Source organism: Pieris napi, chromosome 19 (assembly GCF_905475465.1).
Source record: "Pieris napi chromosome 19, ilPieNapi1.2, whole genome shotgun sequence".
Classification (NCBI taxonomy): Eukaryota; Metazoa; Arthropoda; class Insecta; order Lepidoptera; family Pieridae; genus Pieris; species Pieris napi.
The window spans coordinates 4399059-4416317 of NC_062252.1; the positions used below are offsets into that span (position 1 = coordinate 4399059).

Sequence of the window (17259 nt, forward strand, 5' to 3'; positions counted from 1 at the left end):
ATTTTTTTGTAGTTAGAGGTACTACGCAATTTAGTCTGGGAGTCCATTGAAGATTTAATAAAAAAAATTGGCCTTGCTAAGTTCTTAGACCTGCCATGTCTAAATTTAAACAAACTCAGACCTTAAATATATTAATACACAAGCATGCGTTTGTTTACTGGCGGCTATAGTATTATTAATTGAATTAAGAATACTTTGATTATTTTAAAATCAATTGAAATATAATTAATTTTGAACAAAAGTCAAATTATTATTTCAGTGTAATAATGCGTTGAATTAGGTAATAATTGGTGATATGAAGATTTAATAAATATAAACATTATTAAGATGTCTATTAAATACCAGGTTGTCTAAAAAATTTTGATGTCAAAGTAATTCTCATTAATTTTCCATGGCATTTTGGCTGAATATATGAAGAAACTAACATCATTGTACTACATATTAAAAAAAATTACGTCAGTCATTTACGGTAAAGAGTGGGACTTTTGATAGTTAATTTTAGATTAAACTATATTTATTATAGATTTTTTGGTACTCGCGACAACCAAAGACAGTAGATAAAAACGAGTTAGCGTATCAATATTCAAGTATAAGCCAAAAAGCTCCACAAAAAATTGTTTACAGTCCTCAGTGTTTCCAAGGTCGTACTTGAATAAATCAAGTGATACGTTTTATTACATGTACCGCTAATGTATGCAAGTATAGGTACCTTACTGAAAACGAATTGTGTGTAAAATATGCGAATTGACTAGATTATCTTATGTAATATTGTTTTATATTAAAATCAACACCCTCGTGTATCAAAATTTACCAAATAAATGTAATTTTTTTCTTATATTTATTTGAGGGCGTTTCCAGATGCTAAAACACACATTCAAAATGAAGCTTCAAAAACCCTAAATTAATAATAAAATAAAACTTACCCCTTAAAAATTTACACAAGTTTGAAAATTATAAAAATCTTTACAATTTCACAAAAAAACTATTTATAACCTAAACCGTTAAATACACGGCAATCGCCATCCGTTCCTTTTTTTTAATAACTACCCACAACATATTTGTGGTAGTATACCCTCTTAATAAGGTTTAAGTTTCTATTTAGTTTTATTTTTTATATATTTTTGTTTTTTGCCTATATTTTTATGATGCTTTGCTAAATTCTATGTTCTAATATAATTGATGTATGTGTAATATGTAAATTGGTTATTATAATTTCTTGTACTTCTATGCATGCATTTTCAGAACTTATAAATAAATATTTTAGTTCTAATTTCAAATTTCCATAACACGTGGTTTCCTGTCTGATATTCATTCTCAAAAGTTCAAATATTTAAACGGTGACGTTGATGTCATAGGATATATGTTTGAACATCATACACACGTATTAATCTGAGGTCATGATACACGAGTATTGACAGAGACAAAAGAACTATATTATCTATGTAACGTGTGGCTAGTAATTGATAAATAGAGCTGGTAATCAGTCGCTAAGTGGTCCGAAGTATGATAAATTAATCTTTATATAATAATAATATACTCTATCATCTATCCAAAATAAAATGGCGGATTTGTATTGCTTGTCCAAAGTGTTATTTATATATTTACTCCATGAGATCGTAAATTTTACTTAACAGCGAGAAAAATTCATTAATTAAAAATACCTTTCTGTTTTATTTGGGTAACATAAGTAATCTTATGCCGTAGCAACAAGAAGAAATAACTCGAAAGAAGCTGTAAAACGTATCCAAATCAACGCCTCATAAATTTGTTTAGCAAATTCTTTGATCAAACATTTAGATCGGGGTTTTAAGTAGGCATTAAGTTAATTGAAATAATCGTTTTGAAAATCTTTACAAAATTTGTAGGTTTTTAAAATTAATTCTTAGTGATTATTTACTAATTGACACGTTACGATAAAGTATTTGCTATACAACTCATATTGCACAGAGACTATACATTTTCTGACAGGAGCTGGAGGAATCGCAAATGATACTAAATAAATATCAAAAACAACTATTTCATAAGTCGGTCAGCATTCTACCTGCAGCTGAGTTTTATCATTGGACGTCGAGACAGAATATAAAATTCCACCCCCGTCATCGTCCGCTATTCTATAACTGAGCGTTTTATAAGACACTGTGTACCGCGATATGTGGAACTAGCTGCCCACTGAAGTATTTCCAACTAATTCAACTTTAAGAAAGAGAGTATAAATTATTAAAAGACCAGCAGCGCACTTGCGAGCTTTCTGGTTGTGTGAGTGTTCATGGGCGCCATTTAACATCAGATGAGCCTCCTGCCCATTTGTTCTCTGTTTTTTTTACTTTTAATCCCATAAGGTGACAGCTTTTATTACTTTTGTACATTATATGTACATATTTCTTCATCTAAATGTAAATTTATATGATTTATTAGGAAAACAAAAACACAAATACCTTGTTATAAATTTATTATATTTTACAATAATTATATTCACAATTTACTAATTATATCAATAATTTACAAAACAAAGCTGTAGGCAGTGAAAGGTTATAGAAGCCTTTTTATTCAGTCGTATTTTAAAAATCGCAGAAATATATTTTAATACACATTATACCCGCTTATATAAACTAACTTAAAATTAATGTTGCAGCACTTTAAGCGATAACTTAATTATTATGTATCATCGTGATATCATTAAAGTATTATTCTCACAAAAGTAATAAAGATTCCAAGCTTATTTTAAGGAATATAGGTATAAAGCTAGTTTCAGAACGTAAGCTTAATCAAAAAGCAAGACTTGAAAATATTCAGAGCCGAAACTTAGCCCTGAGTATAACTCCCGTGAGTCAAAATCGTATTGGATTTGACATACGAGAGTTACCACGCTAAGCCTCGACCGAATTCGCTCTTGAAGTGTCTTAAAAATACCTATAGTTACCGCATCCGTAGAAAAATAAATACAAGTATCGCTTAGCTTATAATTCAAATAAATAAAAGCACAAGAACATAGCTTAAAAGCATGTGCAAAATGGCACCAGACTTAAAAATAGGAGAAAATCTTAGATTTTGCTACTAAGGCTCTATGGAATTTCCAATACATTAGCATTAAACTGTCCAGATTTATTAAAAAGCAGAGATTTACTAAATAAATAGCAAAATCTGCTGAAATTTAAAATGTGATTCGCTATAGAATGCGATATCACATAATTTTAGAATAGGGTCTTAAGAACCTAAGTAAGTACTTAAATTAAAAAAGTGTCGATAAAATAGATCGTTCGAAGTCGAAAAATTATTCAAAAGAGTGGCGTTAAATGACGATATTTCTAGAAGAATCCAAACCCAGAAGCCAGAAGCTCAGGAAATCAGTAAGGACCAATGGTGAGATTTAAAATTTTGCCTGGACTGTCTTCCGTGTGTCAAAATCAAATACACTTTTTGACATAAGGGACACAGACTTATCCCTAAGTCTTTGAATCTTACCATAGCTGTTGTACAAGACAAGTTTTGCGGTCGAAAAGTGCATACACATACACAAACAACTAACGACAATGTCCCAAAAAGTAACAACTAAAGTTATAGGGTAGTGAAAATTAAAATTAAAAAATAGATTACTCCCACACTACAATTTCCTAATTTTATAGGAACGTTCAGGAAATGAGTAGAGTAAGACAAGCTAAGCTTAAATATCAATAACACACCATTGCCCTGACATTGGCTAATCTACGTAATAAAAGGAAATGTTTTCATTAATTTATATTTAAAATTAATTGATAGAGTTCGACTGAATTGTATTTGAATAAAATATTCAAGTACAATTCAGTTCTGATTCTTTCAGGTCTGATTCGATACAGCCTATCCATCGAAATTTGAAAAAAGAATATGAAAACATTCCCTTTACAACACTATGTACAACGCCTATATACATCACTCGCAACACAGTGCGTACTATGACACTTTCGGAAAAGTTTTGAGTCCATGCTTAACTTATCCCGAGCCTCCGGATCCATTCGTGTAAGTGTTTTGTCCCGCTCTAAACACGTTCTGCATTGTTTGGGCGGCGCCCTGTAACGTACAAGGGTTTTGTAAGTAACTTATATGCTTTTGTATATCTAATAAAAATATATGATTTTAATTTATTTATTTATTTATTTATTTATTTATTTATTTATTTAGTTTAAGCTTATAACATCACACACAGTACTAAAATTACTAATTATTTTACAAAAAATCTCGCATCTAAAATGTGTGACAATTAATGTAAGCATAAGTTTCACAAAAAATAAATTAAACAGAAATAAAAATTACAATTAAAACATATACGATAGTAAAAGCACACAATAAAATAAAAAAAAAATTACAGAAATTTGTTGGCACTTAGAGCAGAAAAAAAAGAAAAATCATCATCAAAACAGCGAAATTAGGTTTGAGAAAGGCACTTGCAAATGCTTTCTCTAAAACCGATCAGCCCACTACCGAATATATCCAGCTCTGGATACGCTGTGTTCAATTTGTTAAAATCGCGAAGAATTCGAACGAGAGGTGCCTGAACTCCTAGGTTGGTTTTGGCAAAAGGAATTTGAAAGATATTATTGATTTTAAACCTAGGGAATGAGTGAGGGACGACAAATTTGATTTCCTGTAAGAGGTCACTGCTCTGTATATAGTTATTGAGTAATTTATGCAAGAAGGTAACACCGGCTAAAGTTCTTCGATTGTACAGAGATATCATATTAAATTTTTTTAGTCGCTGATGGTACGGGTGCCTATGTGAAAATCCTCTGCTTATGAAAGCTAGGTGCCGCGTAAAAGATCTTTGGATGCTTTCCACGCGTTGCGAATGGATCGCATATGGTGGATTCCATATAATACTGCCAAATTCTACATGACTGCGCACCAGAGCGTTGTACAAAATTGTTTTAGTCGTACAACCAAAACAATCCGCATTCCGTTTAAGAAATCCAAGCATTCGTGTGGATGTGGTGACTACTTTATTGACTTGTGATGTAAACGTTAATTTTTTGTCAATAATAACACCCAAGTCACGAATCTCCTGAACCTCCTGCAATGGCGCGCTGTCAAGCTTATACACAGTAACAAGTGGTTTTTTTTTTCTTGTGTATTTAATATGAAAGCACTTATTTATATTGAGGATCATACCATTTAAAAAGCACCAATGTTGTATACCATTAAGATCACTTTGAACTAGAGCAGCATCACAGACAGTGTTAATAACTTTATAAATTTTTAAATCATCAGCGAAGAGAGACGCTTTACAGTGCTTTATATGATTCCTAACGTCGTTTACAAATAGTAAGAATAGCAACGGTCCCAAATGGGATCCTTGCGGAACACCAGATCGCGCAATATAGGGAGTAGACTCAGCGCCTCCAACAACTACTGACTGAGGCCTGTTACGAAGATAGGACTTAAACCAGTTCAGCAAATTCTCTCCCATTCCATAACCACGAAGCTTCTGAATCAGTAACGCGTGACTGACTTTGTCAAAGGCATTGCTAAAGTCAGTATATATAGCATCAATCTGGCGCCCACGATCTAATTCCTGACATGTTTCAGTCACAAAAGACATGAGGTTCGTTTGAATTGAACGGCCTTTTCTAAAACCATGTTGCTCATCAATGATACAGCCGTCTAAACATTTTGAGATTACGGGATACAGGACAGACTCAAAGAGCTTGGAAAAACAAGATAAAATACAAATAGGACGGTAATTTTTTACGTCGGTGATATCTCCCTTTTTATACACAGGTACAACACGAGACCTTTTCCATACTTCAGGAAAAACACCATCTTTAAGAGATCTATTATAAATAATAGTTAGGGGCAAAGATAACACAAATCTGCATCGTTTTACAAAGATAGGAGGAATTGAGTCTGGTCCAGGTCCTTTGTTAGCATCAAGACCTTTTATTTTCTTAGATATTTCATCTTCTCTGAAGCTAAGAGACATTAGGCCATCAACATTGCCAATTTCGTCTGGAGTGGAACTGCCAACAAGTGATTCATCACATGTATATACAGATGAAAATTGATATGCAAAAAGATTAGCAATATCAGGTGATGACTGGGCTGTAACATTGTCCATTTTCATGCAAGAGGGAAGCGATGAGTGACCACCTTTCCTATTTTTAATAAAACTCCAAAAACATTTAGGATTATTAGGAATACTTGCCTCAATATTTCGCTTATATTTAGTGTAGCAATCATCATAAAGTTTGTGACAACGTTTTCTAATAATGCGATACTCTATTTCGTCTCGAGGATTCTTGTATATTCGATACCTCTTACGTGTTTTTTCTTTTTCAGCAAGTAATTTTATTAAGGAAGAACTGAACCACACCGGATACTTAGATTTCTTGATGGTCGTTTTAGGAACAAATTTGCTTATAGTGGTGTTAAGAATTTTGTAGAACTCAGATACCATATCATTAACATCATCATGAGCGCGTAGGCTATCATTCCAATCAATGGTTTTCAGATCCCCTATTATAGACACATAGTCAGCTTTATAAAAATTTAGTTTAGTGTTACCTCTCGTTCGCAAAAAAGATATTTTAGAATATTCAATACTTAACAATAAACTAGGATGATTCGCGTATATTTTACTTAACGAGTCGGAGGGGGCTGATACATTAATACTAGACATATTACTTAATACTAAATCTAAGAAACGATCATCGCTATTACCTATACTATTAAATTGCTTTAGGCTATTCATAGACATAAAATCAATAAAGGCAAAGCCAAGTGTATTGTTATAATTATAAGGTGTCATAAAAACTTCATTATTTAGCGATCTCCAATTAATGAACCCTAGATTGAAGTCACCTAGAATAATGACGTCATCGCTTAAGTTTAAAGCTCTGTCAACGCTGTCTAAAAAATGTGTCAAAGTCCCAATCTTTACAGGGGGAGGCAGGTATACTACACATATCGAAAGTTTCTTTATTATTTTATTAATATTTATTTGTAAGGTGACCCATAAGTCCTCCACATCCGATTCCCATGCCTCAACTCTGAAAGAAGAAATTTCTTTGGAGACTCCCAATATGACACCTCCACCATCCGATTTGGTATTGGTAGAACTTGAACGATCTCTACGATAAACAGTGTATCTATTGTCAAATAATTCCATGTTAGAAATACCAGATTTCAGCCAAGTTTCAGTAAGAGCGATGATCTTATAATTAGAAGTTGACAAATACTTGAGAAAGCTTGCCGTTTTAGTTCTCAACCCTTGTACGTTTTGATAATAAATTTCAAGCATCATAAAAAAAAATCAGTGCGTTACTAGGCTAAAGATACAACAAAAAGCTTATAATCTAATATAGGTACTATACTATGTTAAAAGATTTAAGGTTTCGTTATTCTTAATAAGCAAGGCTTGGCAGTTTTCGTTCTTTCTTGTAAAAACGCGTCCGTTGCGAACCCATACAAATTTATACTGCTTCTCTTTTGCTTTCAAGCGTGTGGCCGCGTAAAGAGCATTGTTAACTGATGTTAGATGTTCAGATACATAAATAGGTTTCTTAGTTCCTCCGATACCAAGATGATGAGAGTTCAATTTATCTTGTGGATTCTTCCTATTAAATTTGCTCACAGCAGCCAGAACAAAGTCACGTGTACGCGGGCTACATAACTTGGCTACCACGGACCGAGGCCTATCACTGCTATTAGTTATTTTAGCAACCCTTGTTACGTGCTGAATATCAACTTGAGTGAGGGGACAGTCCACAGTCTTGGCTATACGAAGGACAGTTTCAAATAAATTTTCTGACCTATTCTCAGGGATCCCATTAATCAATATATTATTCTCCCGGGCATGTAGTTCAACAGAAGTTAGCCGGTTCGTTAGGTCAGCCACATTAGACTTTAACCTCTCATTATCTTTTTTTAGATTCACTATTGCGATGTCCTTCTCCTCAAGAGAAGACTTTATATCCTCAAATTGTTGACTCAGGAAGCAGATTGTGTCCTGGAACCCAGCAACCCTTTCAGTGAGATTATTAAGTTCCGTTGTCACTAATCGCTTTATTGTCACAGTGAGGACTGAAGATAACTCCTGTTGTAAGATATCTCGCAATTTATCTTCAGTGACATATGGTTCTAGTTCTGGAAGTTGTGAAGGGGGTCCATGTTTTATTCGCTGCGTTACTTTAGAGCACGGAGGTTCACTCTCCGGACTTGCTTCTTGTGAGCTCCTACTATGTGGGCTTCCATCAGAATTTTCACAAGTCAGCAATGACGTCCTTGCATTGCTAACATTAGCCGGTTTCCTAGAGCATTCGGGACATCTAAATGACGCCTTTTGTCTTGCGACCATCTCAACAAAGCGCTTGCGGGAGACATTAGCACATTCTAGGTCGTATTTTAACTTGCAGATATGACAGCATAAAAAATCCTTTTTTGGTAGCTCAATATGACAGCTAGCACAACAATTTGAAGGCGCCATAGCAACTATTAATAAAATAAAAAAAATAAAAAAAACAAGTGGGATGCCTGGATTGGAACCACGTCAGAAACTATACAACGATATTTATGCAGCGCTCTGTAACACTGAGCCGAGCGAGCAGTCGAGTATTTAGCCGAAATAATAGTATATATTCCAGTCCAATAGCGGAGTACAAACGCACAACGCGTCACCAGGTTGAACAAAAACTCGACACTATTTCACTGAATCTATGCATATGATTATTATAATTAATCAAAAAAACTATCAGATGCAAAGTAATGTTAATGTTATGATTCACTTGCGTATTTATCCATTTAGCGTATTGTTGATGTTTTAAAACGGCCACTGCACCAGAACGCTTGTTATTATGTTGAAAATTTGATTATCCCATTAACACAACAACTTGGAAAAGTCACACACTGCACTAATTTGCCTTGCTTAATTAATTTAAAACAACATTATAGCAATATAAGGGGAATTTCTATTTTTAATTGTATTTTTACACGGGAGCCGATGTGTACGGTACCCACACTTCTCAAATATAATAGACAAAAGAATTAATATAGGGTTACTTTAATGATCTTTGTTAATGCCAATTATAATTGTTATATTGATTAGTAGTTCCGATCCTGAAAAAAAAAACACAAAACGCGAAGATCAACAAATTTTAGTCACAATTTGTTTTTTGTAGCGTTGTCCTATTGTAGCATGTTTGAATCGCTGAAAAAAGTTTTGGATGAATATAATAAATAGCTACATAGCAAAATAATAGCAGATTCTGGCACTATTACTATAAAAATTAAATGAACAACCGAACATATTAAATGACTGAAATGAACTGAGGTTAATTCGTAAATTAAACCATAATTAAAATTTATATCAGCCCATTGTTTTTATATGTTTTGTTGTCATAGCTTAAATAGAAATGAATTCCATTAAATTGATATATAATGTTTTCCCAGTTACATCAAACATACATTTGATCGTACAAATTGACGGACTGCTGCAACTTAAACATTATGGATAGTATATTTTTTTAGCTTTAGGATAACCGAGCATCTTACAGTTTTAGTCGCTAGAACCTACTTCCTGATGGTAACTAAATATTCACGATTCAACTTTGACATAGTTCTCTGGAGTTTTCACACTTTGTGAAATTACGAGTAGTTACCTGAATTGCCGCTCCTAAGAACTGTGAAAATGCCCTGGTAACGTTGATGGCTGCGGAAACTAACTGACCTCTGCCAGGAGGCTGTTCCACAGCACTAGGAGGCTCCAAAGGTATCTACCAGTGAATGATGTGTTAATTACATTAGCACATAAAAATCACAGAAGCTACGAGCTTTGATATTTGTTTCAAATTTGCAAAAAACGTGTAAAAACAGGATTTATTTTTAAATTGAATTTGAAATTCGAATTATTTCGGAAAACTACATATACTTTTAACCCATTATAAAATAAAGAGGTTCTATGTTATATTTTTCTTTTTTTCAAATAAATGTTTGAAATTTGAAACACATAGCAGTGATGGATTTGTGCAATGAAAAAATGAAATGAAAAGTGCATGCAAGGTTAGTACACATTCATGGCACACTATGTACATAACATGAAACATTAATATTTTTAACACAAAATAATTAGAAATTTATGTATTATACAAATATGTCAAAGATAAACATTATAGATTAAGTTATAATGTTAATAGTTTTTCATATTTACAACAATTTCCATGAAAATCGCATCATATTAATAGATTTAATTTAAAATATTATAATTTTTTAATATTAAATAAACCACAATTAATTTCTACAATCTAGTAAAATATTGGACATAAGATTTGTTATTATAGCTCCAATGAATTCAGCATAAGCATTAAAATACAAAGAAAAATAGAATTAGACAGTTAGAAATTAATTGTACGATAATTTTACTCACCGGTCTTAAAAAAACACTATAAAATAGCTTACACTGATTCTGAATGAATGTACTATATAACATCATAATTAAAAAAACTCCAAAATATAATACCAACGAAAATCTCAATTTGTAAAATTATATTTATAATGTACAAAATAATTTATTAGTAACAAACATAATTATGTAATGAATTATAATAAAGGTGTAGGTGTAATATCTGTGCAAAGAAAGTTAGTCACATGAGTAAAAGATCAAACTTAAATTAATAAATACATGTTTAATCACAAAATATTTAAAACGAAGCGTAATTATTTACAACTATTCTACATAAAACACATTGTGTATTAAGTTATTAAAATGTAAAACATAAAATACTTTAAGTATTAACACAAAATCCGTAGTGATGTGAGTTTAAAATCTTTTGTGAGATAATAAATAGTAGCTATCAAACATAAGCTCCACATAAAACTTCTATTTACAAATAATTACAAATGTACATGTTCAAACCAAATTCTTGATTATAATTTAATAAGACCTACTTCTGTTCCAACACCTCAACCCCAATTACATAAATTAAGTAAAAATGACGGAGAACCCACTCTGTTTGCGGGCCTTTCATCTGCATTACCAACGAAAGGCCCTGAGCCGAACCAGTTCAATCTAGAACTGGTTGCTGACGCTGATTGCGCTGGTTGATTTCTTGTTGGCGCTGGTCTGGACTGCCTGGGAGCTTGTGATCCTGGAGCAGTATCTCTCCACTGCTGCCACAACCAACTTAAGCCATCCAATATAGGCCTTCGTGGCGCAGGAGGGGGCGGAGGGGGAGTTGTCGTCCGCCTAGCCTTCGGCGTCACGACCACTTGATTGAGTAATGCCTACGATGTTATATTAGTTCTAGATAATACCTAAATGATGTGTTACATATTTAGTAGAAATAAGTTATCTTGAAGCTTAGAAAAGTAAAAGTTTAAATGAGTGATGACAGACAAGCGTAGGTAAGTTACTCGCATGAATGCGAAGTGAAATATGATTGTTAATACTCTCTAATTAAGAAGAAAAAGAAAAGTTAGAACTAACAGCAAGGCGAATTTGTTCGTCCAAAGAACTTGCCGTGGTTGGACCGAAACCTTGCTCCTTCAGTAGAGCCGCAAGCAAGGCATCGTTGCTATTCCCATACTCTGTGCTTAGCGACATAGACGGTTTTGTAGATTCTGACATCATTCCTGCTGGTTGTGTTTTTTGTATTAATTTTTTCAACGCTTCATCCGACGAATGTCCTATAATTATATACAGTTTATTATATTTTAAACTAATGCTCTAGCGTTATTAAAACTAAAAAAAAATAGCTTAATTTTACCTGTGATAGCCAGTTTACTTCTTACGGTGGTCGTTTCTTGAGCATCTTGTAGTTTTATTAATGTTTGCAATAGTTTCGCATCGTCATGTTCATTTTTCAAATCGTCTTTAACAGCTATTTGAATGCCATAAGGTACCGTTGATGATGGAGTTCTCTGGGTAGTTTGGGTCTGTGCTGGTTTCTGTGTTAGAGGGTCAAAGGGTTCATTCAGAGGTGATGGTGAAGCAAGCAAATTTGATAAAAGCTTTAAATCATCGTTTACGCCTTGTGGAAGTTGTGCACTCACAGTTGTAGTAGGTAAAGTTGGTATATTGAATTTTGAAGGATCTTGACCAGTTGCTTTTAAAAGTGCTTGTAATAGTTTTGTATCTTCTTCAAATTGTTTGATGTCATCTTCAATAGATGGAATATTTTGTCGAGGTGTTGTTGTCGCTCGTGTAGTTGTAGTTTTTGTTGTAGTCGTTGTTGGTCTTGGTGTTGTTGTTGCACGTGTCGTTGTAGTTGTTAGCCTTGGTGTTGTAGTTGTCATTACCTTTGTTGTTCCAACGTTTTTGCCGACTTGAATTTCATTTAGACTTTTTTCAACAGCTAATGCAATTACACGATTGGCCAGTGATGTTTCTGGGTCCTCATTTTTAGATTTCGTACTAAGCACAGATTTCTGAAAAACGTATGTAAAATTATATTTCCATGAACCATGTAAATTGAACATTTCTGAATTTACAACATACCAAATTTTTTAAAAAGAGGAGGTCCTCTTCATCTGAATATGTGGAGCTACTAGGAATTTCAGTGGTCACAGTGGGTCGATTAGCTGTAGTAGATTGTATTCTTACATTAACAGGTCGAAATGTTGTAGATATTCCAATATCTTCTGTGGTTGGCTGTAAAGTGGACACAGTAATAAATTGGGACCTAACGGTGGTAGTTGGGGTGATTTCCGTAGTTGTGTATACTGGTCTAACGTTGAAAGATGTAGTTGATTTTGACTCCATCGATGTTGTTAATGGATTAGAAGCTATTCTTACATTAGATGTCAAACCAGATATTATGGGCATATCACCACCATTTTTTTTTCCAGTAACTTGAAGCAATGCTTGTAATAGTTTAGTATCTTCTTGGAGTCTTTTAAGATCGTCATTTACTATTGATGATGATGTTGTTTCTGTCGTAGTAGGCTGGGTTATTGGTATAGTACTTGGTGGCAGATTTGATGTTGTTTGAAGTGTTGTAGTTCGGACGCTTGGTTTTAATGTAGTTATAACTGCTTTAATGTCATCTAGTGAAGGTAGGTTGAGAGAGGCAGGGTCTCTACCAGTGGCTTGGAGTAAAGCTTTTAATAATTTAGTATCTTCTTCAAACTGCCGGATATCATCCTCAATAGAACGAACAGTCGTTGTCATTGTTTTTGTTTTTGTTATAAGATTATTATTGCTATTTTTACTTTGAGTTGCCATTAAAAGCGCTTGCAATAACTTAGCATTCTCTTGTTGTTGATTTTGTGCTGTATTGAACTCGGATATTTTTTTTGGATTACGATCGTTAAGTAGTGGTGGAGAACTTGTTTGTGTTTGAAACACGGTATTTGTAGCGCTACCAATAGGTACAGAGGTTGCTGTTGGTACTCGGTAAGTAGTTGGTGCAGTTGTAGTAAATTCAACACCATCATTATTTATTTGCAATTCGGGTAGAGAAATTGTGGTAGCAACCGTAGTTGGTTCTGGTGGAAAAGTTGCACGATCGTTGTTTAATTCTGTCATTTTAAAGTTCTGTGCTTCAGTGGTAAGTTCTAGTTCATTCATAAAAATAGGAGTTGGTGGTTCTTCGTTTACTTTTTCCGAGTTGGTTACGGAAGGTGTTGTAATAAATGGCTCTATTGTGGAAGTTGCAACAGTATTACTTTCTGTATTCATTTGTATTTGTGGAGTTTGTGTATTAACTTCAGTTGTGCCAGATATTGTCACTGTTTGAGTATTAATAGCCGTTGTTACTCGCATAGTTTTAGGAGTAGCCAGTTTTAATACGTTAGTTTCTTGTGTAGAGGGCACAGTAACATCCTCAATAGGGATAAATTTAAAAACAGTATTTCCAGATCCGTCATTGGGCTTTTCAGTTCGTATTTGTTTCGTCTGTAATGTTAATGACAAATATGAATATTTTTGAAAGTATTTTAAAATAATTATAGATTATAGAGTAGGTATTTGAAAAAATTAAGTTCGAGACAAACATTAGAATAATCATGTCACTTAAATGTGTTACATTCACTTCCATCACCACTTACCTTCTACGAAAACCAATATTAGAGTATTTATAGTAATGTTAAAAAATCATTAACATGCAATGATCTTAAACGATTAAAACGATAAAATCTTTAACTTATCTATATTTAGTCTAAAATGAGCAAAGCTATGTAATGATGTGGACGTAATTTATGATTATACCTCCGGATCAATATCCAGTGTTAATATTCTTGGTTCAGGAGTTGAACTTGTCATTGAAGATATGACCATTTCCTCTTTAGTCGCCAAGGATATACTATTAAGCAGAATCTCATCAACAGAAGGTAGCATTGTAGTTGTGCGCAAACTTAAAACATGCGAGGCAGTGCTTTTTTCAGCAGGTGGCAGTGTGAAGGTAGTTATACCCAATGAACTGCTATCTTTTATATTAAGTGCCGATGAAGGTATCTGCAATTATGAAATAATATGTTATGCCTCGCTATGTTATTAATAAGCGTTTGGTGTCCCAAAACATGCAAAGCCTACGATCTTTCGAACCTTCACCAATACACCTTCTAAATTAAGTTGTCTATATAGTGTAATTGCATGAGGAAAATAAGCACCAAAGCAGAGCACATAAGCTAAACAACATAAAATCAATACCATTACTTGCAGGTTATTTACAGTGTCGGTGGTTAAACTGATTTCCTTTTCGTTATTTGGTATGTCTGTGGATATCACAGTATTAGTGGAAACTCGGATTGGGTTAGACTGTGGTCTGACAATGGCTGGAATATTATGGATAGGGCTGTATGGATTTTTTAGACTCCATGGACTAATTGATAGTACGTCAATTTTTTGCATGATTCGTGGTACTCGAGTTCCGTTCGGAAACTTGCGTATTATTGTGTTATTTGGTAGTACGCCGTAAATGATGTATGGACTTGCTTCTGTTAATGCTTCCAGTGGGTTATCGTTAGGGTCTTTACGTACCACTGTATTGTTAGGAAGTATTCCAAAAATGACAAAATCTTTTTTTGGAATTGACGGTCGAGTGGCCACGTTTAGCATATTGCTGGTTGTTTTAAAATCTGCTGATTTGCTCTCATTTATTACTGTCGCTGTGGTGGTTTCAATACCTGATGTTGATGTGTCTTCTACGTTGGCTATAACAGTTGTATCAACAACAATTCTGGGCTCTGCTATTCCAGTTGTAGTTTCAAAACTACTTGAAGACGCAAGGTTAAACTTCTCATTTTCTATTTCCTTAGAATTAGATGTTGTTACAATATCTTCAGACACTGTAGTGGTAAGTACTGAATTGGCAGTAGTAAAAGCATCAGCAATTTCGCTAATAGTTTTTGTATATGATTCGTCATTTGGAAAAGCAATACCATCTATGTTTTGGGTAGTGAGATCTAAGTCATCACCGTTGAGATTATTATCAAGGGACAAAGGTACCGATGTAAAAGGTACGGGCGATGTGGAACTAGAGGTACTTTCAATAAAGTTCAGAGTGGTTCGTTCAGTTAAGTCAGATTCAGTGGTTGTAAAGTTCATTGTATTTATTATTTCGGTCAGCCGATTAGATAATGAAATTTTGGGTTTATTTAGGATACCAAGAGGTGGATTAGAAATTTCGTCAGAATGTTTACGTAGGAGATCCTCAATCATTTTTAAAACTCGGGCTTTTTTAGATAATACCCATAATTGGAGTTGTGATACTTGACTTGGATCTTCTAATACTTCAGTATCATCTAATTGGTTAAAAGACAACAGATTTGCTAAAGAGGGTGATTGAAGTTGGGTATTTGATATCTCTGTGGTAATATCTATTAAAGGATCTAGGATGGATGGGGTAACTGGTTCCTTGTTAGTAGAGGTTTCGTCTAAATTCTCTATATTATCAACCGTTACCCTTGCGGTAGTAGACTCGGTATCTTTAAGTGTATTGATTAAAACGTTATTTTCAAATCTTAGGTCACTATCTGATTCTGATTCTAAACTTTGTACATTTTCTAACGACTCAGAGCTATTTACAGGTGTAGTGTTTTCAACATCTACTTCATTTTGTGAATTTAGAAGCGTTTCAGTACTATTTACAATTATTTCTGCGGGGCTAACATTTTGGAGGATTTTATTATAAATATTTGAACTTTCATTTAGATTTATGTCAATATTTGCAGTATCGTTAATATCCTCCAAACTGTAAGGAGTAGTCATGTAAGGAGTATCATCTTCTACTTTTGAGATATTATTAATAGCGCTGGGAGTCAAAGTATTCAATAAATTAGTCATACCTACTGATAATCTAGATTTACTTTCATCGTCCATACTATCGATAATACTTCTAATATTATTTGATAACATGCTTGTTAGTTCAGTAGATACAACTCCATTATTAGATTGTAAAAGATCTGATATACTGTTATATACCGTTGTTGATTTGTCAGTCGACGTCAAACGAGTAGTGGGCAGAGCAGTTGGAGAGTTTTTATTTGTCGATTCAGTTTCGGAGTATAGAACTTTTATTGCGAATGGTTTTCTCGCAGATATGGGAGTAGTAGGATTTGGAATAGGAACAGTTTTGGGTGAGGTAAAAAAACTTGTTTTCTCATCTTCTGCTTTTAGTGACGGTGTAACATTGTCCCCAACCAGCAAACTGTTAAACACAACTGGTTCAGTGGTTTGTACAAACTTAGCATTTGTGTTTAAATTATCCTTTGATGTTACCGATTCCTGACTTGCAAAGCCTGTGACAGTATTTACATTAACGTTACTACTCACGCCATCAAGTGAATGCATTGTATTGATTTCGTTGATATTTTTTGGTAATATTGCAGCTGTTGTTGAAATTCGAGGCTTGGGCGTAGACGTGAGTATATCAGCCAAAGCATCGAATATAGACACTGTTACTGATGGTGAATGTTGGGATACTTCAACGTTTGATACTTGTAAGGGTTTCGCCAAGCTCTCGGAAAGCCTCAAATCAGCTGAATACAATGGGCGATGGGTTTTTGTGATGGCTATAGCATTCATATCAGGCCCTAATTGTATTTCTTCACCCTCTACCTGAAATGAAATGTGTTCTCACCCATGAATATAGAAAAAAGAATAAATAGTATTGTATTTATAAAGGTACCGAACGTGCCAAGAAAGTCAGAAATATAGAAATTACGTGCAAAGACCAAAGCCTCTTTATTTATAAATGAGGAAAATTGATTTCTGCCATTTAAGATTAAAACAATACAATATTAAAATGAACAATATTTAATGTCGACAAAAATGTTAGTGGAATGATATTATTTTACATG

General features: G+C 33.7%; 1 protein-coding gene across 24 annotated transcripts in view; it reads right to left on the minus strand.

Moving 5' to 3' along the window:
• Positions 1-2432: 2432 nt before the first annotated feature.
• LOC125059248 (mucin-3A-like) overlaps positions 2433-17259 on the minus strand; it is a 78223-nt gene continuing 63396 nt past the window's right edge. For 5 of the 24 annotated variants that reach the window (XM_047663576.1, XM_047663578.1, XM_047663577.1 and 2 more), the window contains 8 exons: positions 14609-17017; positions 14168-14413; positions 12458-13855; positions 11727-12387; positions 11447-11646; positions 10969-11244; positions 9624-9737; positions 2433-4044 (listed from right to left, as the gene is read on the minus strand). In XM_047663576.1, coding sequence (XP_047519532.1) covers positions 3967-4044; positions 9624-9737; positions 10969-11244; positions 11447-11646; positions 11727-12387; positions 12458-13855; positions 14168-14413; positions 14609-17017 — 5382 coding nt within the window. In that variant the 3' untranslated portion in view covers positions 2433-3966. The remainder of the gene's footprint in view (positions 4045-9623; positions 9738-10968; positions 11245-11446; positions 11647-11726; positions 12388-12457; positions 13856-14167; positions 14414-14608; positions 17018-17259) is intronic. The other 19 variants (XM_047663597.1, XM_047663596.1, XM_047663588.1 and 16 more) reach the window with 18 other exon arrangements.